Genomic DNA, 17,152 nt, shown 5'->3' on the forward strand with positions numbered 1-17,152 from the left:
TCAATATTTTGTTCTTTGTTCTTCAAGATTGTCTTGACTATTCTTAACCTTTTTTGCCTGGGAATTTTATGGAATTGCATTGATTCTATAGATAACTTGAAGACTTGACATCTTTATAGTAATGAATCTTCCAGTCTGCAAACATGGTTACCCCTCCATTAGTTCATGCTCTCTTAATTTCTTTCAATAATATAGTCATTTTCTGTGTAGAAGTCTTACACTTCTTTTCTTGATTTATTACTAGGTATTTGGTGATTTTAAGCAGTGTCTTTAAATTTTTATTTTTCATTTGTTTGTTACAGATTGTTCCAACCAGGGTGTATTGCAGTTCAGTTCTGGTGCCAACCACCTGGCATTAGCATCAGTCCCCATGGGTGTAAGGGCTCAGTCCTCCAGAGACGGCTCTCACCTCAGATGCCAGCCTCAAGTGGGGTCCCCTCCACCTGTGTACATCTGACCAACTGGCTATACGCTCAGGGGTTTTCATGACTCCCTCTCAGGTTTGATAATTTGCTAGAATGGCTCACAGAACTCAGGAAAGTGCTACACTTACGATTACAGTTTTATTTTAAAGAATGTACCTAGGATGGGGTCTGTCTGAGGGACAGGGAGCTTCCATGCCCTCTCCCTCTGGAGCCAGAGTGTGTCACCCTCCTGGTACATCGGTGTGTTCACCAACCTGGATGCTCCACTGAGCTTTGGGATCCAGAGTTTTTATTATCAGGACTTCCTTAGCATGCTTGATTAAGTCATTGGCCTTCCCTGGAGGTAGGGCCTTTTGTGCCCTCTTTAGTTTAACTGGTGACCGTCTCCAGTCTCTCTCTAAGGTCCCACCTAGCTAGAGTCATCAAAATTATTATTATTTTTTTTGGCTGCTCCCCGAAACCTGTGGGATCTTAGGGAGCGAATCCGACCAGGGAGCGAATCCGGGCCCTCAGCAGTGAGGGCACGGGGTCCTAACCACTGGACCGCCAGGGAATTCCCTAGAGTCATCTTATTAACATCACAAAGACACTCCTGTCACTCAGGAAATCCAAGGGTTTTTGAAGCTCCCTGCCAGGAACTAGGGTCAGAGACCAGATATATGCTTTATTATACTTCACACGTATAGAGAAATGTAGTTAATTTTTGTATAGTGACTCTGAATTCATTGACCTTGCCAAGCTGACTATTTAATTCAAATAGTTTATTTTAGATTCTTTTGGCTTTTGTACACATATAATTATGTTGCCTATGAATAGTGGCAATTTTATTTATTTACTGCTAAACTTCATATATTTTATACCTTGTTCTTGCCTTTTTCACTGCCTAGGACATATAGGATCATGTTGACCTGGTGACAGTGGGCATTCTTGTTTAAGTATCTGCTGAGATGATTGAATGATTAATCTCCTTTTTTCTGAATTATACTGATTGATTTTTTAACGTTAATCCTTAAATATTTGTTGTATAACTGGAATAAACCTGACTTAGTCGTGATGTATTCTTTTTTTTACGCGTCATTGGATTTGATTTGCCAATATCTTTGTTTAGAATTTTGGCATCTACGTTCATGAGAGAGATAGGCCTATAAGTATTTGTTCTGCCATTAAAAAAAACAATTAAAAAAAAAACAATTGAGGAAGATATTATTACAAGGTGTCCCTGTTAGGTTTTTGTTTGTTTGTTTGTTGTGGCAGGAAAAATAATTGCTTAATAATTGAGTCTTTTTCCCTCTTTTGACTAATATTTCAGTTTAGGCGAGCAAATTTGAACGTAGCAAGTAATCATCTCACCCTCTCCCTCCCCGTTTCCTGCTTCTCCTTCAGACAACCAGTATAAGCGTCTTACATCACGGGCAATGTTGCTGCAGTTTTTCTCCTTCTTTAGGGTTTTTTTTTTTTTTTTCTTTTCTCCTTCAGATTTTGATATCAAGGTCTAGAATGATTTTAATAGTTTACAAATTATTTGGAAACGTGTATGATTACCAGGAACCACCTGGGCTTCACCAATGGAAACAAAACAAAAAACCTTTTTTTGTGTGACGGGGGATAGGATTACTAGGTTAGTTCAGGAGAAAACTAGTCCCAGACTTAATGTTATCTTTTTTTTTTTTTTTTTTGCGGTACACAGGCCTCTCACTGTTGTGGCCTCTCCCCTTAATGTTATCTTGATGTCAACATTTAAGAGAATTTCCTATTATATCTTCATGAATAACAGGCAACATGTGGGCTCCTTAACAGTGGTCCAGTTTTTAGGTTGATTTGCCCGTAGATTATTAGCTGGTTGCACAAACAGATCCAAAAGAGCAGGTGCCTCTGAAGGCAGAAAGTGTGCTGAGTCTGTGAGCGGTCCTGCGGGGAGTGGTGAGGAAGGGGCTTCTCCTCGGGGGCGGGGGCTGGGGCGGGAGGCCAGAGGGCCAGGAGCTGGGATTCCAGGGGGAAAGGCCAGGGGGGCTCCTGAGACCAGAGGACGGGTGGAAAGAGAGAGAAGCAGTTTGCTGGAAGGGTCCAAAGTCAAAAGGAGGCTAGTGGTGCCTTCCTCCGCTCACAGGCATGTCAGCCGGGCCAGCATCTTCTCTCCACTTTATTTCTTTCCACTGTGTAATGTGGCTCTAGTTCCCTGTGTTCCTCCCCACCCTCTGCAGCATCCCTGGCTGTGTCCTCCAGGAGAGGTTTCCACACCTCCGAGGACCAAGACACCAGCACTTGGTCTGAGCTCACTCCTTAGATAACTTAAGAAACTTAAAAAAAAAAAAAAAAAAAAAAAAAGCCTCTCCTTTGACCCAGGTATTCCCCTTCTAGAAATCCATCTTAAGGACATGGAGATAGATCCAAATATATTCATTACGAGGATTTTCATATTGGCAGAAAAAGGGGAAGGACACAGTTTAAGAGCCCAGTGGGGCTTGAGATTATGTACACATGTGTGCAATGAAATATTATCAGGCCATCCAATTTTTACAAATATTTCTGTGACATGGACAAATACAAAGAATGCAAAGTATTTAAAAAACGGAGTACAAAACTATTTACATTATGATCCAATTTGTGGAGAAAATATATAATTTTTTATCTATGTATGTTAATTTTTAAAGACCAAAGAAAACAAGCAGTTACCAGTACTTATCTTTGGAAGGCAGGGTTAAAAGTGATCTTAATTTCCTTCTTTCTACTTTTGTTACCACAATCAGAAAAAAAAAAAAAGTCAAAATTAGTTAGATGTAAAAAAAAAAAATTACAAGAAAATTGAGGAAGTTAGAGTGCTGACTGTTGACGGTCTTAAGGAATTATATGTTTGGTTGTGATGATACTATTGTGGTTTTGTTTTTTTAAAGGGTCCTTAACTTTTAGAGATACTCAGCAAAATGCTTGGGTAAAAGTTACAGATGTTTACAGATAAGATCTGGGATTTCCTTCATAATAAACCAGTGGAGCTGGTGGAGTGAAAGAGGAAACAGGATTGGCCAGAGGAGTTGTTAATTGTTTAAGGTAGGTGAAGGGTGTAATGATATTATTTCCTCTCCTTTTGTATATGCTTTTATTTTCCATCATAAAAGGTTAAAAATTAGAGACTACTAGTTAACTGAAAAATCAAAGCCATGAAGACCTGTCCTGAGAATTAGAGAACAGTCTTAGGGTTCCCCGACATCCATTTGTCAACAGCTTGACCCCTGGGGCACTTGGGTTAAAAGAAGGCTATTTGGAGAAGTCCCATTTCTGAATTCCAGCTTGCTCACCTCCTCACAGTGCTATTCTGGGCAGGACCTCTCTGAGCTAGGGTTTCCTCCTGTGAAGAGTGGGGTTGGTCGTAGGAGATGCTCTGATGGGGGGAGGGGAAGGGCGGGACAGCAACCTGCCCTCCTCCCCCAAAAGTGCTCGCCCTGACTGCTCAGTGCCTGGGGGGAAGTAGACCCTGAGGGGGGACACCCAAGCGTCTGTGGTGCAAAGGGACAGCGAAGGTGTGGCCACCTTTTCAAGGCTGTTCTAAACAGAGCTCTTTAAGCTTTTTGGATTGTGGACCCTATTAGGAAAAAAAAAATTTTTAATTTGTATCTCCATTCAAAAATTATATACATGTACTGTTTTTCTAATACATATATTATAAAACAAAGAAAACCAATTTTAAAGAAGTTAAAATGGAATAACCATTATTTTAAAATGTCTTGCTAATCGTTATCACTTCCTATTATCTCTAGCACATACTTTATATACTTTCTCAAGGCACAAAATACCCTTTTGCTGGGATTCATCATTACTGACAGTGGCTGGAGGTCTGCGTTTCACATAGTTTTCTTTGTTTTGAATCATTTTGGCCAATCACTCAGCCCTGACTCCGTCCTTACTGATTTCCCCCGATGCTGGTTGGGGCAGCAGGTGGTGAGAGGGCAGCTCTGGCCTTTGCTGGCATGTGTGCTCTTCATTCTGGGATTTCCTTGCCCGGATTTTGTTAAGCAACTGTCCATTTTGCGAGCTTTGCTTTGGTCCCGTGTACTCCACATCGTGTGTAAATCCCTGTCTGCACTTGCTCCCAGTCTGCTACAGTATGAGTGAGTGTGTGTGTGCAGGACATCCGGAGCCCCGTGGTCACCTGTGGTGACTGGTGACCAGCTGGCTTGCAGGCCTGGTCCAGGCCCACCCGTGGTCAGTCTGTGTAGAAACAAAAGCTAAAGTTACTTATTTATCTTGGATTAAAAATAAACAGAAACCGTGTAAGGGATGAGTACCCCCTTGGGAGACCCTGTTCTGAAAGGTCCCGGACGGGCCGTGACTGTGTTGTTATCTTGCTCGGGGTGGCTCGGCTTGTCGATCTCCTGGTCAGTCTCTAGAACCCCTTTTACCTGCAGACCCCTGTCTGTTTTGGCAAGTGGGCCCCAGTGTCTCCATTTCTATTTCTCTTTTCCATGCAGCTGTCCTCCTATCACTGTCTTTTTTTTTTCTGCTTTACTCTGTTTTACCTTTTGTCTTGCCTTACATTTTCATTTCTTTCCTTTTTAAAACATAACCCGTTGGGAGTTCCCTGGTGGCGTAGTGGTTAAGAATCCGCCTGCCAACGCAGGGGACACGGATTCGAGGCCTGGTCCGGGAAGGTCCCACATGCCGCGGAGCAACTAAACCCGTGTGCCACAACTACTGAGCCTGTGCTCTAGAGCCTGCGAGCCACAACTACTGAGCCCACGTGCCTAGAGCCCGTGCTCTGCAACGGGAGAGGCCACCGCAATGAGAGGCCTGCGCACCGCAGCGAGGAGTGGCCCCGGCTCGCCGCAACTGGAGAGGGCCGGCGCGCAGCAGCGAGGACTCAATGCAGCCAAAAATAAATAAAAATAAAATAAATAAATTTATCAAAACCAAACAAAAACATAACCCGCTATAATGCGGTATTTTCATTGGTGATATTCATTGGCTAGCTTGCCTGTTGGGCACCTGCTGTATATTGAGCCTCATCTGGACAAGGAGGCATGAGTCAAGAACCGCCCAATATAATTTCTGCGGGTGAGTGTAAACCGGGACCCACGCTGGGGAGGGCAATTGGGAGTTTTCTATCAAATTTTCCCTTTGACCTGTGACTCCACAACTATAAATGTATCTCACATGGGCCAAAAATGGTGGACGTACAGGGATTATCCTTACAGCATTGTTTGCAGTAGAAAAAAACCTGGCAACAATAATGTGTCCATCAGCAGAAGGGAGAGGGTCAGATCCACATCCATACTGGTGCCCACAATCCGAGCTGTCGGGCCACGGAGTGGGGAGTAGCTCTGCACTTCAGTGACCTCTCTGAGGGCAACACACGAGGTGCAGAAAAGTGTACCTTGTATTTTTAATTAAAATAAAAATAAAAGTAATATATTTATTGTAGAAACTTTTAGAAAAGTGGAAAATGATTAAGAAATAAAAGTCAAAGTCACCTTCATCCTACCGCCCCAGATGTTTTTGTTGTGTTTTCTTCTAGTGAGTCAGCAATGAACTGTATTGCTTCTCCCTCTCAAAATGAGACATCCTTCTTCTCTTTTATGATTACAAATGTAAAAATTAAAAAGTAATGCATGTTGACTTTAAAATGCATCAAGCAAAAGCAAAAGAAACCAGTGTTGCTTTTACTGTCCTGTTTTGTAACTTTCTGCTTTACACAAACAGTGAACCACCGTCTTTTAAAATAAATCTATATCTACATTAGCCTTTTTAGTGGCTGCAGTACTGTGTCATAAACCACACTGGGTGGACCCTCTTGGGCACACCTTGCACATGGCCTGGGCACTTCCTTTGTGTTAAGGTCTTTCCTAGAAGTGAAAGAAACGGTGGAGTCCAAGGTCTTACACATTTTACATCTTGACGCATACTGCCAGGTCATGACCAGGTCATGACGGAAAAATGTCATTCTCTCCAGTACTGCACTCTTTTAGTCACCACAGTCTTATATTTTAATTTATATTAAAATTAAGGACCTCCTCAGTGTTTTTTTTTAATTAAAAAAATTAAAAATTTTTTTCTCACTGTTCTTTTAAATGGCTTATTGATTAAACAACTTCCACCCGGCCCTCCCCAGTCCGGCCAGCCCTCTCTGCTCTGGATGCTCTGCAGTATTCTTTTTGCATGTAACTCTCCCACCCCCTTGGAGCTGAGTTGGGAGGGCCGTGCTCTTCCCCTCTGGTTCCTCTGTCACCCTGGCCCCTGGCTTCTTGCTGGGATGGGCCACAGGCTCTTCCTGCTGGCTGAGGTCAGTGCTATTAATCATCAGCCTAATCCTGCCCTGGCCAGTGGAGGGAGGCGGAGGAGGGGGATTCCCAGGAAATCAGGGTGCCCGTTGTCTGCAAGTGCAGACCCATCGCCTAGGGCTATGTCTTGGGTGATGGGTCTGCACTTGGCAGCTGGCTGCCTGGCCAGCTCCCCTCCCCGTGGGGGGTGCCTGAGAGCTCAGGGCCAGTCTTGGAACCTGGGATGGCAGGAGGTGGGACTTGCCGGGAGGCCAGCGAGGGAGGCCAGAGAGAGATGCCAAGGACACCATCTTGGGTGGCGGTAATCCCACGTCTGATCTGGGGCCCCTGGATCTTCACCATGAGAAAAGGCAACTGGAGCTGGCGAGTAGGGCCTCTCGGAGCCCTGTGGACTTTGAAACCCAGCACCTAGTAATGTGTTTTTCTTATGATCTTTGAGAGACTATAAAGGATTTTTACGGGGGGGGAGGAGGACACAGCTGTTTGCTAAAATGGGCATTGTGGGCGGTGGAGGACTGGGCTTTCCAGGGCGCCTGGAGACCTCCCTGTATGTTTCTAGCAGAGTTTGGAGCATCTGCTGTGCACCGGGCGAGGGACGGGGGGCTCGTGGAGAGAAGTGAATCACGGTGCAGGCCAGGCTGAGCTGCATCCTGGTCCTGGTCTGTGGGGAGCTGGATGCCAGGCAGCCGATGGCACAGTCCGCGGCCTTCCAAGTGCTGGGAAAGGAGGACCTGGGGCGGGGCAGTGTGGGGGCAGTGAGTGCTGACGGGCTGGTGGAAGGGTAAAGAGGTTGTTGAGGGACTCAGGCAGGTCCTCCCTCTGCTTGCCCCCTCTTCCAGGTGGGAGAGGGCAGTGAAAGAGGCCCAGGCTTGCTGTCTGCATCTGCCGATCCCGCGGGGGTTTCTAGAGGCCTCGTGCAGCTTTCTGACCTGGACAAAGGCTGACAAGGGCGGAGAGGGCAAGCTTGCAGCCAGATGTGGCCCAGAGGTGACCTCAGGACAGCAATTTCAAGGTGCCTCCTTCCCTTCCCCACAGCCAGTTTGCCCCTTCCTAGCAGTGCTTGAATTTAGAAGGCTGAGGAAGCCCCAAGCCCTAGCAAAGCAGTGTGAGAGTATTGTTAAGAGTTTCTTTCTTCTTATGTGTTTCTTTCTAATTATACCATTGATTATGGAAATTTTAGAATTTCTATTTAGGGAAGTATAAAAAAGAAAACAGAAACCATACTGAAACCCCCCATACTGTTAGGTTAAACCATATGAATTGAAATTGTCTTTTTTTTTTTTTTCTGGTCAAAAATAGTCAAATATCAGCAATTTCATATGGGTCAGCCAAATATAATCATTTTGCTACATTTTCTCAGCCTCTTTTTCTTCGAATAAGGACTGCCTTGGAAAATGTGGGATTCTCAGCTTTTGGAGTAGATGTATTATGTCAATTTTCATGTTTCATTTCTCACCCCACTTCTCACCCCAAAATCCATTTATCCAGTTGAATGGATACTAATAATCAAATGAGGTAACTCATTAAAACGAAATTCTATATTAGATTTAAATTCCATACAATGAGAATCATAAATGTAAGTCCTAAGTTGATCCTCTTATTCTAAATGGTAAATCAGTTAATAGTAATTTCTGAATTACTGTTCAGAAGTTGCTTTTTTTTTTTTTTTTTTTTTGGTTGCACCGGGTCTTAGTTGAGGCTTGCCAGCTCCTTAGTTGTGGCACATGGGCTCCTTAGTTGTGGCATGCAGACTCTTAGTTGCGGCATGCATGTGGGATCTAGTTCCCTGACCAGGGATCGAACCTGCGCCCCCTGCATTGGGAGCGTGGAGTTTTAACCACTGTGCCACCAGGGAAGTCCCTACAAAAGCTTCTTGATTACTAAAAGTCAGAATAATTCTTTGTCTAGTCTCCGTCCCTCTCTCCCTTCCCCCATTGGTTATGTTTCTTTTCCTAAGGCACATCCACATGAACTGTGTCATCCATTCCACAAATGTTCATTGAACACCTGCTGTGTGCTGCTTGCTGTTCTGAGTTTCGGGAACACAGATGACAGCCTCTGATATGATGGAGCTCTCAATCTAGTGGGAGAAGATGGGCCGTAAAACGACAAACACAAGGAACAAGCATGTTCTATTTTTTTAAATTTATTTATTTTTGGCTGCGTTGGATCTTTGTTGCTGCACGCGGGCTTTCTCTAGTTGCGGCGAGCGGGGGCTACTCTTCATTGCAGTGCGTGGGCTTCTCATTGCGGTGGCTTCTCTTGTTGCGGAGCACAGGCTCTAGGCGCGTGGGCTTCAGTAGTTGTGGCTTGCAGGCTCTGGAGTGCAGGCTCAGTAGTTGTGGCGCACGGGCTTAGCTGCTCCGCGGCACGTGAGATTTTCCCAGACTAGGGCTCGAACCCGTGTCCCCTGCATTGGCAGGCGGATTCTTAACCACTGCGCCACCAGGGAAGCCCTCTATTATTTATTGTAGGTGATAAACTAAAGACCAGGGTTGCGGGGCTGGAGAAAGGTTGCAGTACTCAGTGAGGCCCTCTGGGTAGGCCAAGGTGACATTTGAGCAGTGAAGGAAGACCCAAAGCAGGCTGAGTTGGGCAGGTGTGTGGGGGAGGAGCAGGCCAGGCTGAGGGAGCAGCCTTAGGAGTTTGAGGAAGAGCCAGGAGGCCGAGCGGCACAAGTGTGAGAGGGCAGGGCAGCAGGAGGGCTTTGGGCCCCAGGCCGCTGCGAGGAGTATGCTGTCTACCTGGAGTGACAGAGCCACTGGAGGGTTTGGGGCACAGCACGAGGTGACGTTATAACTTCTCCTGTAAGAGGGTCCCCCTTGCTGCTGTGTTGAGAGTACACTCGGGTCCAGGATGAAGACTTGGGGTCTCACCCTCTGGGTGAGAGGAGGTGCACGTGGCTCAGCACGCGGCAGTAGCAGTGGACGCTCCCAGAAGAGGTTGGATTCTGGGTGTCCGTTGCAGGCAGAGCTGATGGGATCCGCTGAGTGGGTTGGTTGTAGAAGGGTAGAGAAACAGAGGAATCAGGGACTTCCCTGGCGGTCCAGCGGTTAGGACTCTGCGCTTCCACTGCATGGGGCCCGGGTTCGAACCCTGGTTGGGGAACTAAGATCCCGCATGCCACACGGCGTGGCCAGAGAAGAAAAGAAATAGAGGTGGCAAAGTTTATTCCTCCAGGGCCTCATCCGCTGGACGGATGGAGATTGGAGAGGTCTGGAGGAAGGGCAGGAGCTAGGTTTTGGCCGAGTTAAGTTCAAGATGTTAGACATCCACGTGGAGCTAGCTGTCGGCGAGCAGCTGGCTGGATATGTGAGTCTGGAGGGCACAGGAGAGGGCTGGGCTGCTCATACTTATTTGAGACGCCTTGACGTATAGTTTGTATTTAAAGTCCAGAGGCAAGGGACCAGGTGCAAGGACTGAGCCCTGGGACCCTCTCTTCTCAAGGAGAAGAAGCAGCCCTGAGGTCAGAGGAACACCAGGAGAGCCGTGTCCTGGAAGCCGAGGAGAGGGAGGATTTCCAGGGGGAGGGAGAGAGTTGGCCCCTTGTCAGAGACTGTGGCCTGGGCAGGTCATCTGAGACTGAGACCCCACCGTTGGAGGTCATTGGTGACCTTGGCAAGAGAGGTTCTCTGACCAGGGGGGGAGATGGTTCTGCTACGACCCAAGAATGGCCCCTCTGGGCAGATAAATTAGAAGAAGGCAGACATGGCCCAGGGTCCTGTGCCCGGGCCAGCAGAGGATGACTGACTGGCCCCCAGCCCAGCACCTTTGCATGGGGCCCAACTGGCCAGCCACAGTGAGTGCAGTGTTCCAAGCTCTTAGCCTGCAGAGCAGGGCTGGCCGTGGGCCGTGCCCCAGGTTGCCTTACCTACAGGGTACCTGTCTGCAAGGTGCTGCCACTAGAGGGCGCCCACACCCACCAGTGGATTCCACAAACCAAGGTGCCCCAGAGAGGAGCGGGGAGGGCTGAGAAGGGCTCAAGGAATCTGTTCGTTTCATCCACAGGAGGGGCATTTCGGTCCTTCACAGAAGCCACCCACCTTTCCCTGTGAGGCCCAGTGTGACCCGTGACTGTTTTGTGGGTCAGGACTTGTTCTGAGTCTGTGGGTTAATCAGAAGGTTCACTGGGGAGGCGGACGTTTTCTCAGATTACTGGAGCTGTGTCTTCTCTGCAGGGGCTCTGACTTCTGGGCTGTGAGCAAGGACCTGCGGACTGAGCCACACCCACCCTGTTCTCCGGGGCTCAGTCTGCGGCAGGTTAGGCATGGAGGGTCCTTGCTCACCCCCTCTTACCAGTATCCCTTTGTTCACTTTAATTTTGTTTTTCCCCCTTCATTTTTTCTCAATTAAAAAAAAAAAACTGTAGAAGTGAAACATGCCTAGCAAGTAGAACACTATAGAAGGGTATAAAGTAAGGGATAACAAACTCCAAATATCCCCGAAGACACTAACAGGGTAGTTTACACCTCACCGGCCCTCGCAGGCAGATGGCAGCATGCATTCTGTCCCGTTATAGCCTCTCCAGGGCTTCCTTCCACAGCGTGGTTGATCCGGCTGTGCCGCATTCTCCCCAGAACAGCAGTGGCTCCTGTTAAGGACTGCTGCTCCATTGCTCTCGAGGTTTGAGGTTGTTAAAAAGAATGTTCTGATGAACCCTTTTGCTTTTTCTGTCTTTCTACGTTTTGAAAATTACATCCGTAGAGTAAGTTCCTACCCATGGAATTTCCAAGTCCAAGCTTAGGGACCCTGAATTCTGAGACATGCCGCCAACTTGGCCTCCTGAAATGAGTGCCCGTTTATCTGCCCACCCACCAGAGTGCCTGTGGGGGCCTGCATGTCTCCCCAGCACCGGGCACTCCCAGGCTTATTAGGGTGTGCTGTCTGGAAGCAGCAAAAGCTACTTTGCTCTAATTCTGGTTCCTGCCTGATGCCACAGCATAACTGGCTGCCCCAGGCCCCTCAGAGCATCGTTTCTGTCTCCAGAGAGCACTCCTGCATGGGCAGCACTGGCAGGTGAAGAGGCCGCGGGGCCGGACACCGGGGTTCTGGCCCTGACTGGCTGCTGCCTGCTGAGGACCTTGGCCGAGCTCTGTGTCTTGCCGGCTCAGCTCTGGAAGACACTGGAAAGTTTTAATCGAGCCCATGGTTCTTCCTGGCAAAGTGCTGAAAGGTTTTTGGCCACGACTGGAAATAAGGATACCACAGTGACCGGCACCTTGTGGAAAAGTTTCACACACAAAAAACCCAACCACACAGGGCTTCCCTGGTGGCGCAGTGGTTAAGAACCCGCCTGCCAATGCAGGGGACACGGGTTCGAGCCCTGGTCCGGGAGGATTCTACATGCCACGGAGCAACTAAGTCCATGCGCCACAACTACTGAGCCTGCGCTCTAGAGCCCACAAGCCACAACTACTGATCCCGCGTGCCACAACTACTGAAGCCCGCGCACCTAGAGCCCGTGCTCCACAACAAGGGAAGCCACCGCAACGAGAAGCCCACGCACCGCAACGAAGAGTAGCCCCCGCTCACTGCGACTAGAGAAAGCCCGCGCACAGCAACAAAGACCCAATGCAACCAAAAATAAATAATTAATTAATTAATTAATTAAAACGAAACAAAACAAAAACAAAAACCAACCACACAAACAAAAAACAGTACTTGCCCCCATGTGGTGTACTCTGCGATTTTTCACTTTATTTTTAAAAATGCTGGTCCGGAGAACTGGCATGTCTCTCTTCTCCCTCAGAGGCCCCTAGGAGTTATGGAGATGCATCCTGGGGCTGGGATTCCCTGAGGCCTTAGAGACCTGGAGAACATCCTCTGTGGACCATGTGCTAGAGTCAGGGCTGAGACTGGGTCATGCAGGGGAAGCTGAGCAGGAGACCCTGACTTGACCTTCACAGCTCTCCGGGCCTTCTCCCCTTAGGCTGCTCTAGACCCATGTCCTCATGTGTGGGTCACACAGTCCCATTCAACCCAGAGTGGGGCCGGGCCCTTCTTGGCTGTCACCGTGTCATTGTCACGCGCTGGGGCGAGGGGCACGAGAGCAGTGTGGGACCCCAAAGGAGGGCCTGGGAAGCCCTGCCGCCCCACAGAGCTTCTGGAGAGGGTCCTTCCTCCCCACCCTCTGCTCCTAACTTTCTTTCTTGCTCCTAAGGGTGGCCCTCCTCTAATTATAGTACCTGCCTGGCCTAATTATAGCCTGGGCTAATTTGTTAATGGCTCTGGGAACTGAGAGCCCTTGCCTTGGGCAGGATCACGGCCCCTGGGTACATGCAGGGAAGTTTGGCCAGGGAGCACTGGATGAAGGAACGTGAGTGGCCTTTGAGGCCCATGGGGGGGCGGCGTGGGCCCCCTGGGGAGCCCCATGTCCAGCTGGTGCACACAGGGCTCTGACCAATGCTGCCTCTGTCCACGAGTTGTCAGGGTGGGTCTCTCCCCTTCCCAGGGGTCCTAGGAGCCCCTGATGCGCAGCACCAGGCAGGGCCTTGCCATTTTCATTCTATTGAAACAAATGGTCCTTAATTAAATGCCTTTAAATTGAAAAATGCTGTTGGTTTTCCTTTCCGTGAAAGCAATGTCTGTTTGCAATAGAAGCTTCAGGAAATGCAGAAAAGGGAAAAAAGGCCGTTCATGACCCCACCCCAGTGACTTATGACCCCACATGTGTTAACTTTTGGTCGAGGAGTCTCGTGACTGGTCCCTCTGCTCTTGGTTGACTCATTCTGTTGTCCCCGCAGGGAAGTCCCACCTGGCCATCGTGCAGAAGGTGAACAACGAGGGCGAAGGTGACCCCTTCTACGAGGTGCTGGGCCTGGTCACCCTGGAGGACGTCATCGAGGAGATCATCAAGTCCGAGATCCTGGACGAGTCTGATATGTACAGTGAGTCCCCTTCCCACCCTGCCCTGCTCTGCTCAGACTGGCACCTGCTGTCCCCAGGTGGGAAGGCCGCCGTGGGGACGGGAGGCTGGGCACCAACCAGGGCTGCTTGGAGCATCCGCAGGGGCCGCCTGCCTTCCTCCCGGCATCTGTGTCTCAGCGCAGACACTGCTGCTTCTGCCTCTGGCGGAAGAAGGGCCCACGGAGCTGGGAGTCGGGGGGTGGGTACCAGTCTGTTCCCCGGTCCTTGGGGGATGCTGTTCTCAGTTCCAGATTCCTTCTCTTGCAGCTGACAACCGAAGCCGGAAACGGGTATCTGAGAAGAACAAGCGTGACTTCTCGGCCTTCAAGGACGCTGACAATGAACTCAAGGTGAAAATTTCACCTCAGCTACTTTTGGCTGCTCATCGCTTCCTGTCCACGGGTAAGAGCATGAGGGGGGCCTTGGGGTGTCGGTGGGATACAGCCCCGGAGGGAGACGTACTGGGCCTCTGGTTACTCCTCCCCAGGGGACAAGGGCTACAGCAGATGAAGGGCCTGGGGCACGCGCGGCTGCCTCTGGAATGGGGCAAGGCGTTTTCCTTCCATCCCCCACCGAAGGTCCCTGCGGTTTGTTTTCCCCGTTAATGGGTTGCTGCTACGAACTTCCAGGAACCATCCGGGTTTGTTTTGGCTGTTTTGTGCTGGGAGGACCTGAGATGGGCACCGGGCTCCCCGTTGAGGAGGGAGAAGGAGGTCCTTCCGTATGCCCCCTCCCCCCGGGCACAGCCCACAGCCCTGCCTGCTCATCCTCTCTGAGGGCCTGGATCCAGCTCCCTTCTCATCTCTCTGCCTCCCCTCCGCCCGCATCTGCTGGGCCCCTCGGGACCTGACTTCGAGGTCAATGACTTTTCTCTCTTCTCACCCCTGACTCAAAGCTCCCTCGGAGACCCGGGTGATTGATTAGGAAAACGCCCGCCTGCTCTGTTCTCTCCCCTCAGTCTGACTTCCTTCCCAGCCCTCACTTGCTAAAGCTGTGACCCTTCCCTCTCCTGTGCTTTTCCTGCCGGGCTGTTGATGATGTGGATACTGACAGTAGTGATAGGCACGTTTATTAGGCACTTAGCCTGTGGCAAGCGTGTGTCTAAGTGTCCTACATCTGTTATCCCGTTTCACCAAACAGCAAACCCATGAAGTTTTAAATCCCCATTTTACAGATGAGGAAACTGAGGCACGGGTGAAGGTGTTTGCCTGAGGTCATGTTTTATTAGTTCAGGAGCCACTGTCCAGGGCCCAACCGGTGACAGACTTGCGTGTACGGAGGCCGGAGCCAAGGTCATGCCCTCTGGGGAGGCAGGGCCAGGCAGTGAGGAGCCGTCCAGCACAGCAGTGACCATGTTCCAGGCACTGCCTGGCCCAGCCTGGCCTCATATGAGATCCTCCTCTCTCCTCCTCCAGAGGTTCCCCAGTTCAGCCCCTCTCTGATATCAGAGAAGATCCTGCTGCGGCTGCTCAAGTACCCAGACGTCATTCAGGAGCTCAAGTTTGATGAGCACAACAAGTACTACGTCCGCCATTACCTGTACACCCGCAACAAGCCGGCTGACTACTTTATCCTCGTCCTGCAGGTGCGCCTGCCCCGCCCCGCCCTCCGTGCCCGCGCTGCCCGCTCACCTGCTTTCCTGCCCTTGAGCCTTTGCTCCCCGTTGCCCGTCCTCCTCCTGCAAGGCCACCGTTGAGCCCCCGGGTCTCCAGGGCTCTGGAACTAGCTCCTCCACGGGGCCCACAGCCCTGTTCACTCCTCGCTTCTCCCTCGTGCCTCAGGCTTTTTCTTCCCAGGTGTTTTTTCCTTCTCAACTCTGTTTGTAACCCTGACCCGTGTTCTTTCAGGGGAAGGTGGAGGTGGAGGCCGGGAAGGAGAACATGAAGTTTGAGACGGGTGCCTTCTCCTACTACGGGACCATGGCCCTGTCCTCGTCCCCCTCTGGTAAGTCTCTGGGCCATGTCTGGGCCGCCCTCCAGCACTCGTGGAGGGGGAGAGACTTGGACTGGCCCCCCCAGAACCTAGGGCCGCCTAGAAGGGTCATAACCCAGGTGGCTCGGGGGAGAGGAGGCCAGCGAGGGCCAGAGCTGCCGGGGCCTCGAGGAAGTGGCCTGGAAGAGTGGTGACCCGCCCCTTGGGACAGAGTTCAGAGGCTGGAGGGAAGAGATGAGGAGGAGATTCTGACGAAAGCCCGGAGGGAGCTGAGAGCGTGTTCAGAGGTGGTGAGACCAGCCCACCAGGAGATGAGGAAGAGGGTGGATATGAGTCAGGGAGCTGCAGGAAGTTGATGGCGTTTGCTTGTGATACGAAGCAGGAGGCCGTTAGTGGCCCTTGAGCAGGAGGTCCTGCGACAGCAGGGTGGGCCAACTGGGCAAGCGGGCCACAGTGGCCCTCCTTAGCCGTGACGGCGGGAGGCCAGTCGAGAGGGAGGCAGGTGGGGGGAGGCTGCTGGGCCTCACTTGTGAAGACTGGGCCAGGGGAGTCAGGGTGGGGGGAGGGAGCCCATAGCTCCCATGTCTGGAGGCCAGGCCAGGGCCCGTTTTTCGGCCGCGCAGTTTGCAGATGGCTTCAGCTTTTCAGGGGGCTGAGCCACTGCCTTTTGGTTAAGGGGCCGTTCTGATGGAATAAAGGGACCTGGGGGCAAAGAAAGGACTGGATAGCCTCTGAGAAGGGCCACTGGCCACCCCGGTGCCCTCTGCTTCTCCAGTCCTGGGTGGCTCAGGCTCCCCTTGCTGGAGGGGGTGCCCTGCAGACAAGGCCCAAGTCTCGCCCGGCTCAGCGCCTCGCCCGTCGTGTGACCCCTCCGGCCGCAGGTTGCCGCGGGCTGGAGAGTGAAAGTCTCCTTTGGTGCCGGGGACAGGCACGTGGTGAGGGGGCTGCTGCAGCCCCTGGGGAGCCTCCATGCTGTGCCTGTCACTGTCCTTTGACAAAGAGGACCCCCGTGCGGGGGGCTGGGCACCCGTGCATACTGACACAGCTCAGCTCTTCCACCAGTGTCAGCAGGCTCCTGGGGGAGGGGAGTGGGAAACAAGGCTGCAGAGCTGGGTTTTGGAACAGGTGGCCCCTGCCCAGGTGCCTCAGGCCTGGGGAGGACTTCTCTGCCCCTCCTGCGAGCACCTCTTGCGGTCCAGCTTGGGGAAATCTTGTGCAGCAGGGCACACAGTCACGGGACGTCCCTCCAAGCACCCTTTCTCTGCAGCCATGCCTCAGAGCCTGGTTAGGGTCCTGGGCTCTGTCTTTGGATGTGGAGGCCCCAGGTTCCCACTTGCAGTGGCTGGAAGGGAGGGGCGATGACTTCCGGGGGCTCTGAGCACCCTCCCTGTCAGGGCCGGGCCCCCTTTACTGTTGTGCCCCCTCTCTGCTCGAGGGAACCTGGCCCCCAGCAAGTCTGCTTCTCCATCCTGTTCCTATGGCTCCACATCCACCCCACCCATCACTGACCTTTTCCTCTTTTGCTCCAGTGCCTTCCACCCTGGTCAGGTGTCCGCCTGGCTAGCGGAACTCCCTGCTCTCCCGGCTCTCAGGTAACATGGCATGGCTGGAGAATTTGCA

At 50.9% G+C, this 17,152-nt stretch overlaps 1 protein-coding gene across 2 annotated transcripts in view; it reads left to right on the forward strand.

The window, feature by feature from the left end:
- The window catches only part of CNNM4 (cyclin and CBS domain divalent metal cation transport mediator 4), a 36,476-nt gene that overhangs the window by 12,829 nt on the left and 6,495 nt on the right, over nt 1–17,152 (forward strand). For both annotated transcript variants that reach the window (XR_014017424.1, XM_081254028.1), the window contains exons 2-5: nt 13,438–13,581; nt 13,868–14,002; nt 15,016–15,185; nt 15,448–15,544. Coding sequence is in view for 1 of the 2 variants with exons in the window: in XM_081254028.1 (XP_081110154.1) it covers nt 13,438–13,581; nt 13,868–14,002; nt 15,016–15,185; nt 15,448–15,544 (546 nt within the window). In the remaining variant the exon portion in view is untranslated. The remainder of the gene's footprint in view (nt 1–13,437; nt 13,582–13,867; nt 14,003–15,015; nt 15,186–15,447; nt 15,545–17,152) is intronic.

The sequence above is a fragment of the Mesoplodon bidens genome (assembly GCF_964165515.1).
Source record: "Mesoplodon bidens genome assembly, chromosome: 14".
Lineage (NCBI taxonomy): Eukaryota > Metazoa > Chordata > Mammalia > Artiodactyla > Ziphiidae > Mesoplodon > Mesoplodon bidens.